The 8624-nt window shown below is 59.1% G+C and overlaps 1 protein-coding gene and 1 pseudogene across 2 annotated transcripts; both read left to right on the forward strand.

Moving 5' to 3' along the window:
* Nucleotides 1-605: 605 nt before the first annotated feature.
* Nucleotides 606-1436, forward strand: LINJ_30_0950 (annotated as a pseudogene). The gene has a single exon. A coding segment is annotated over exon 1 (831 nt).
* Nucleotides 1437-5846: 4410 nt separating this feature from the next.
* On the forward strand, nt 5847-7919 carry LINJ_30_0960 (conserved hypothetical protein; the record flags this gene model as incomplete). The annotated part of the gene is made up of 1 exon (XM_001466903.1): nt 5847-7919. The coding sequence occupies one exon, from the start codon at nt 5847-5849 to the stop codon at nt 7917-7919; it is 2073 nt and encodes a 690-aa protein (XP_001466940.1).
* Between the last annotated feature and the right edge of the window lie 705 nt (nt 7920-8624).

The following is an 8624-nucleotide window of genomic DNA, read 5'->3' on the forward strand; positions in this document are numbered from 1 at the left end:
CGTTCTCTGGTTCCCAACGACTTCTTTTGGGGATTTGCCTCCGCAGCTCCTCCGCGACTCTCCCGTCCATATTCGTCGCCTCTGCCGCTTCTCTCTCGGGTGTCCTCAGTAGCTGCCAACGAGGCCAACTAGAGAGAGCACACGTACACACACGTGCACACACGAAGCTCAGCTGCCATACATCTGCTCCGCTAATGTACTCATGGCAACACGCAAGTCAGCAGACACCAATGGAGTGAGATCTAGAGCGAAGCCGCCGCCTTTGCCGTTGTGCAAACGTGGTCGGAATTCTCCGTCATCTTGTCTGTCTTCCGTCTCTCAACCTCCCGTTCTGTATCTTCGACATGCCTAAAAAGCATATAATTTCATTGTATGTGCAGTACAACCCACTGCTCGACATTATCGTCGACGTGGACGGGGACTTCTTGAGGGACTAGAACCTGGAGAAGGACTGCGCATACATCTACAGCCCCCAGTACCGCACTCTCTTCGAGACTATTCTGACACATCGCACTCTTCGTGTCGCGCCTGCCGGCTCTGGCCTCAACACGGCACGCGTTGCTCAGTGGGTGTGGCAACACGTGCTTCAGAAGCCAGGGCGCGTCATGTACGTGGGATCCGTGGGCAAGGACAAGCACGGCGACCAAATTTGCTCCGCCGCCGAGGCTGACGGCTTCACGATGAAGCTCGAGGTGAGCAGCGGCAAGCGGAGCGGACTGTGCGCCGTGTGCAGGGACGGCAACTCTCGCACCCTTGCCGTCCACCCGTCGTCTGCCAGCTCCCTTAGCGACGACTTTGTGAACTCTGCTGCTGTTCAAGAAGGACAGCGCTCCGCAAAGACCATATACACGACTGCGTACGCCAACGTCTTTCGTGTCCGCCAGACCTTGCAACTGATGACCAGCTCGCGTTGCCACACGCTACCTGATGGGTCCAAGCAGCTAGCAGCTATGGGCCTCTCAAACAAGCGCGTGCTCGACGACTTTGGCGAGGACCTCGTAGACGTGCTCGGAAAGCTCGACATCATCACAGGCAACCAGGAGGAGATTCACGACCTTGCCATGATGCTGCAGTGGGTTCCAAGCGAGATGTCCGACATGGAGCTGGCCAAGAAGATTGCGACGGAGACGATGCCCGACCAGCACGGTGTGCGCCGTGTCATCGTGACACATGGGGTAGAGCCGATCATCTACGCCACCAGTGCGGGTGAGTCTGGTGAGGTTCCTGTGGTGGCCACCTGCGCCCACTAGGCAAAACTCATGGCGACAGACGCAGGCGATGCTTTCGCCGGTGGTTTCCTTGCCGCCATGGCAGCCAAGCCGGATGACTTGGCTTTCTGTTGCCGACTCGGCGCTCAGGCGGCAACGTTCGTGATTAATCACAGCCTCGTAACCTTGCGGACGGACGAGGCGAGTCTCGCGGAGCTGCAGGCGTGATGCCAGGGTGAAGATGCCGACTCACACGAAACAGAAGATCAAAATCGCACACGCTTGCCTCTGTTGGGTCACCACCCTCTCACATGGTGGCACAGCGTCGTGCGCCAGCCGCAACTGCGCAAAATCAGAGCCGTCATGATGCGCGTGCATTCGTTTTGTGGTGCGACGCCCTTCTTGTTGCCCTGCCTTTCTTTTCTGCCTCCAAGGACACACACGAAAAAGTGGAGGAAAAAACGAAATCGCGCGTGCCGCCTCAACCCTTCTCTCACAAAAAAAATACGTAGGTGCGAATATACACACGCACAGAGACACACAGACAAAGACGTGCACCCCTTCGAGCGCGCCCACGCACGTGCAAGAAAAAAGGGGAGAGCCGTACCGAGATGGACTGCAGTGTAGTGTGTGCGTGCCTGTGCGTGCAGCTCACTCTCGTCTTCTGTATGCGCTCTCTAACCCTCTTACCTTTTTCGATTTCTCCTCGACACACCCTATGGCACGCGATGATCTAACCAGGCACGTCTGAAGGGCACTGCATGGGCCTTCCACGTCGAGCGTCTATTGCTGCCTACCCTATGCCCCTTCAGAACGGCAAGCTGTGTGATCTATGTGCGCCCACACACGTCTGTCGGCGGCCCCCTTCGGCTTGATGTGCCCATTCCTGTGAGAGGACTGCGGGCTCAGCAGAAGGTAGAATGCCCCCCCCCCCCCCCCGGCCGCCACAAACTCACGGCATTGTCCCACCTGTCGCGGCGCATGCGGGCAAGCCATCCAGGCACGCCCCTTGTAATATCGGCGGAAACGGAAGATAATGACAGCGAGCTCACCAGACAACACGGCTGCCCTGCAACGGATCCTGAGGTTCACTGGTGTGGACACTGTGCGCACGCGCATGCCAAGCACCGCTGGCATGTCGTGTACCGCATCTAACCGAGGCACGCGGTCGTTAGGAGAGCACGAGTGATGGAGGGGAAAGGTGCGCAGAGATGCACGCCGATCAGCCCCAGGGTGCATGGGTGCGAGGCATGAGGCATCTGCTACATCCGGCTGGGTTGGCCGATGAGGCGCAGACCCCAGAAACATGACGAGAACACCCTGAGCTGCATCATCGAGTACTCCAGACTCTCCAGTGTGGCGAGCCGTCGCACCACATTGCGGAATGCCGCTGCTCGAGGCGACTGAAGGGGGACATGTCACACAGGCAGGGGGTGCAAGGTCTCCAGAGGACCCTGGCTTGCAGCTGACCAACTGCCTCCCTAAGCTCATCCGGCATGCGCCTAGGCCAGCCCCGCTGCTACCCGCACGCCACACGCCAAGACGTTCCGCCTCTCGAGCAGGACCCCAGAGGCGGTCTGCTTGGATCAAGGCGTGCAACACAGCCGAGTCTCCACCTGGCCCCTATCGCGCAGCACGTACCCGAGGAAGGGACAAGGCAAGGACAAGCCGAGCCCGTTAGAGAGGCGTGCCCGCATTCGACAGAAGGGCGACTCGTCCATGGCGACCCGGATTCAGCTGTATCGCGGCAGAGGTGGATGCGCTGCCGTTGTATGCATCTCTTCGCTGACTTATGGGAGGATGGCGTGCTGCACGAACGGAATTGCCCCTCTCCAACACTGCCACCACACGCACACACTCACACTTGCACCTTAGCCGACGAACCGTGTTTATGATGTGGACAGCGGACGCTCGCGGAGGGCAGGGACACGAGGTTCGAGGGCAGGCGACAATAACATACCGGCGCACGTTGAACGTTCGCCCACACTTTCGAGCACCTGCACCTGCAGCTTTTATCGCTTGTGCCTGCGTGCGTGGCCTTGAAACCTGTGGTTGTGCCTCTGTGTACGCGTGTTTGCCGCTGTGGTTCCATGTGTCCCGCCGTGCGCGCGCACGTGCGCGCGCCTGCTTCCTTCCCTCTGTCTTTACTTTCTCTTCGCAGTCATCTGTCTGTCGCGTTTTTTTTTGTTTGCTCCCCCCGCCTTTCCCCTTTCTCTCTCGCTTCTGCTCAACAGGGCCGTACGCATACGTATGCATCCATGCATATCATGGCAAAGGCATGCTGTGGGCAGCGGGCTGCCGGCGACCAGCTCTCGCTCTCTCCCCCGCGCCTTATTCTCCGTCTTGAGGCAGCGAAGGGCCGCGCCAGGCCCGGCGGAACGGGACGTTCCGCTTTCCTCGTTCTCTTTATTCGTCTTTGCGCGCTTTCCTCGGGAGATAGCGGCTCTGCACGATCGGGGGGACGATGAAGTGTTCGTTGCCGAGTGAAGGCGAGGTCTTTGTTCTACCTGTGACTGCTACTTGTAGTTTGCATTTTGTTCGAGAAAGCGCCCCAGTGACGTCATGGCCTCTTCTCTCTCGTTGTTTCCACTGCCCAAGCCTCCCGAGTAAGCCCCGCCCACCCGGCCCCCTTCACGCCTCCACCGTGTGAGGCAGGAAGGCGGGAGGGCGTGTGGCTCCGCGCTCTCGTCCATGCACACAGTCACAGGCGCATACGGCTGGCGATGCCCTTGTATGAGAGACGCGTTTGATTCCTGCCGGTATGCAGCCCTCTCGGTGTCAGCGGCCCGACCGCACACACACACACACACACACACACACACACACCAACGAGAGAAAATCGCGTCGCGTGTTGGCGAAGGCACATGTGCATGCATGCGTCTGTTTCCTTGCCCTCTTCTCCCTCTGTTGCTCAACGGGAAAAAGGGGCTGCGCCTTTCTCGAAGCTGAGAGTTTTCCTTCCCCTCTCTCCCCTAAGTAGCGATGATGCTTTTTCGGGATACCACCTCTTGCGTGCGCCGCTCCCCCCTCATTGTGATCATGGTGCCGTGGTACTCTTCAAGGCGCTGCGATTCTTTTCCGTCGTCTCTTCGTTATTCTCTCCGCATCACGCGCAGCGTTCTACTCTGCCTTTCCTGTCCCTGCCGTCTTCGCTCCCTTTTTTTCGCGTCTTTTCCACATCGACGCCCGCGCACGTGCCACCGCGCTCCTCTCCACTCACGTGTACTCACATGAAACGTCCGTGGCATTGCTCGACGCACTGGATCCCCGCTTCGACGTGATGCCGATATCCCGTGCATATCTTTATCTCCTTCGCTTGCCGCCGTTGTGTGCACCATACCACCCCCCTGCTTCTCTTTCTCGCGCAACCCATGCTGTGTTTCTTGTTGGCTAGTCGCACGCGGTCTCCCTTGCAGTTTCCTTCTCGCTCTTTTTCTCTTGCGCGAACCGACTCATGCTTCACGCATTCCCCAAAGAGACGTTTGGACACCCAAAGCAGCACCCCTCACTTCGATTGCCCCTCAAGCGCCTCATCTTCACGGTACTCTTCGTACGCGATTCTTTGCTCTTTATACGTGTGTGGCGGCATCGGCTGCTGCTTCCTTTGAGATCAACCGAAGGAAGTGGACACTCACGCACACGCACGCCACTAGTAGTAGTAGTCCAGTTGCTCTCTACTTCGGCGTTTCGTTTTCCTCGACCCTCCTCCGCAGCTTATAAAGGAGAGTCACCTGAATAGTCACACTAGCGGTGCGAAAAAAAACGAAGGAGAGACGCAACCGCTCATACGCAAGCTGCTTCTCCCCTCTTCATAGTCGGAAACAGAGGCACAGACACGCACGGGCGCATCTTTCTGATCTCCAGCCTTCTATTTTCCAGCCCTCAGCTCTCCCCGTCGCTCAGCATTCGCCTCGTTTGCGTGTCGAACTGGTGTGTTGCATGTGCATTACGTCGGCGTGCTCCTTGTTGTGTGCCGCACGTGCCGACTGCTCCGTTGACGTTTTACATCTTTGCCTTTTCCGCCCACCCGCTCTTTTTTCTTTTGTATTCTCTTACCTCTTGCCACCCCGCATCCGCACAGCCGGTTCGAGTGCCCTACCCGCCCTTCTCTCTCTGTGCCTGCGCAAGCCAGCTTCAAGCGCGGGGTGCACATGTGAACCGTCGCCGACTCCTCACTTTCTCCCTACCTACCCAACCTTTTGTCTTGTAGCTTATTTTTGTGACTCCCTGGTGCTACCCCCTCCCTCCTTTTCCTTCCTTCACGTACACATCTCTTTTTAGTGTATTGTACTTTTTCTGTACATTCGTCGTTGCGACGGTTTCGTAGGTGTGGCGCCACCTGTTTCTCCCTCTCTCTCTCACACACACACACACACACAGACACTCTTGCTTGCACTCGCTGCCTCTCTGGGCGTGTCTGCATGTTGCAGCTGCAATCGTACGCTACTGTGCGCATCTTTCTGCGCCTCCTCAACATCTTTCACTCCTTTCTCTCCCTCCAGCTGTGCAGCAGAGCATCGTCGCCCTCCCACGCTAGTCTCTAGCTATTTTTTTTCTCTTTGTATTCTTTACCTCTCGTGCTGTGACACTCGTCAGGCTGAGGCGTGCACCTGCTTTCCCTTCCGCTTTTTGTACTCAATGGAGGACTCACCGCCACCACAGCCGCGTGAGGTGCACATCGACCTCTGCGGCATCGAAGGAGACGCGCCACAACCACCAGCGCCGCACTTCGAAACGCCGAACGGCACTGCGGCGGAGCCTCCGCGGGAGAAGTCGGAGGAAAGCTGTGATGCTGTCAAGGCGACACAGCACAGCTCACCCGCCGCTGCGCCTAGCCTGACGGCAAGCCATAATGGCGGCAACAGTACCAACGACAGCCCGCAACAATCCATCGCCAGGACGCGGCTGTTGACTGCCTGCGGCGACGCAAACGGCGCTCCACCTGGGGACTCTCGTCCCTCGCTCGAGGTGATAGCGGCTTCCTCTGCGATCCCAGTGCACGGGCATGACTCCATCCGTCCTTCCTACTTGTTGAAATCACCGCACCACGGCGCGACTAACGGCAACGCGGCCGCAGCAGCCAACGGCGAGCAGGCGACTGCCGAGTGCGACGTGGGCGGCGCCACAAGAAGTCGGTCGGAGATGGCGCTTCATCGTTCCGCTTCGCAAGCTCGCCGCCGCCCGGTCTCCACGCCGGTGCTAGCTCGCAGCTCGACCTCCAACTCGCAGTTCCCTTTTAAGACGGCGCTGCCTGTTTCTCCAGAGCCTCCCGAGGAGGCCGGGACGCTGGCAACCAGCACACAAGAGGATGTGAAGCGCTACGTGCACGCGGTAATGGAGCATCACACGGCGATGCTGGCCGCGTGGGACAAGCGCGTGTATGTCGCGGAGGTGTATCGAGACAAGCCGCTGCGAACTGGTGGTCGGCCTGCGCCTGTGCGGCCGCAGGATCGTGGCTTTCTCGAGCGCGTCGAGCAAAACCTCGACAACTACCTCCGGCAGCTGGAGTTTGCTAAGTCTCTGCTGGCGCAGTCACACGAGGCGGTGCCGCCAACAAAGTCGGGACAGAAAAGCGACGTCAAGGCTTGGCAAGGCTACTGCAGTCGCCTCTACTTTACACTAAGCGACCTCACCGTGGAGGAGAACCTAATACGCCTTCGGATGAGCAGGGTACTTCGTGTAGGGCATCAGGGCTTCAAGGAATCGATGTCTTCCCGCACTGCTTCTCCATGGGGGTCTAGAGCGCGTGGCATGCGCTCGTACAGTCGTGAGAGCACAAGCGCGCGTGCGAGCTCGAGGCCTGCATCGCGCGGATCATCAAAGCCTGCCACACCGCGACAGAAGCCACGGGCGGCAAGCGTGAGTCGGCGCGGCCGCTCTGCGCAATCGGCCGGTAGCACGCATTCAGCAGCTGCGGCGGGTGCAGAGGTCTCGTGCCCGAGCACGCCAATAGGAACTAACGGTTCTCCTTCCTCGCACTCTCGGCATGCGGCGCCGAGTAGTGTGGTGCGGCGCGGCAACGGTGTCATTAGGCCGGGACACAGCAGCGCCCCCAGCCCTGCTCAAGCGAGTGCTGTTTCAGTAGATCAGCCGCGCCACCCAGGGCGGTATGACGGCCATAGCGCTTACCACACGGCTAAGTCGCACGCAGCACTGTCCTCAGCACCCGCGCTCGCCCTGGCGCGACAGCGGCGGTTGCTGCTCGCCCTCCATCCTGACACGGTGTCGCCGCAGCCGTCGTGCACTGGCAACACGTATGACAGCCAAACTCCCTACGGTCGCCTTTCACCGCAACGCCGCACCGTATCTCCCGCCTTCGCGCACAGGTTTGATCGCTCCGTGGCTCTACTGCCGGAACTCAACGACGATGACGCAGAGTCGCACAGTGCCGCCCCTTCGTGTAGATCTCTGGAGCGGTCGTCTGCTCACCGGCCCGCCGGTGCGCCCCCACAGCTTCGCACTTACTCCTCTCCACGGGGAACTAACGTCGCAAGGGCGGCGACTTCCAGCGCACTAGCGCTGCACCCTCTTCGGCACCGGCAGCTGCTCGAGAAGATTGAGCGCTACGAAAAGAACGCGGCCGTCCTGCAGCCCAGCGACCTGCAGCTTGCGCGGGCGTGCTTCTACGAGCTCTACGGGGAGCCGATGGGGTTGCATCAATACTGTCAGTGGATCGATGATGTCGCCATCAAGATCCTGCGTGGGGCGTGACGTGCGCGCGTATTCCTTAATCTTATTGTGACTAGTGCAGAGACGCAAGAATCACGATGAACTGCCCTGAAGAGTCACCGCATGGCGACGATGTAGCGGCTCTAGCAGCGATCGTAGATGACGGGTAGCTGATCCGCGAAGGTTTCGGTTGAAGCAGTCGATGTGCAGCGGCGCTACTGCGTTATCGTAGGCGGTGGAGCACAAGACTGGAATGTGGACATTTTCGCAGGAATGTGTATCGCAGACCGGGCCAGAGAAGGTGTGGTGTGTGGTGAGGGACTTTTGTTTGTGTATGTAGCTGTGCGTATAGGCGTGCTTGCGAGTGCGCGCACAGGGCGCGCAGCAGAGCTGAGGGCACCGCACAAAGACATCAGAGGGGTGGACGAAACAAGCACTCGATCGAAGAGCGCCCGCATACAACTTATGGTTGGGTGAGGGTGAGGTTCTGGTTGAGAGGTAGAAGGAGCGATGCGATGGACTCTCTGTGTGTGTGTGTATGCGACATGAGGTGCTGCGTGCGACTTCTTTTTTCTGCTTTTTTTTGGCGGATTGTGCTTCCCCTCCTCTCATCGCTTTCTTTTTTTCGCCTCTCCAATGGCGTTGTAGCGGTCGCCCGCCTGCTGCGTCGCTCGTGTCTCTCGCGCTACGGTCTCTCGTCCCTCTCCCGCCTCCCGCGCGCTCTCTCTGGCTGCCTTGCTTTGTTTC

The sequence above is a fragment of the Leishmania infantum genome, chromosome 30, assembly GCF_000002875.2.
Source record: "Leishmania infantum JPCM5 genome chromosome 30".
In the NCBI taxonomy this organism is placed as follows: domain Eukaryota; phylum Euglenozoa; class Kinetoplastea; order Trypanosomatida; family Trypanosomatidae; genus Leishmania; species Leishmania infantum.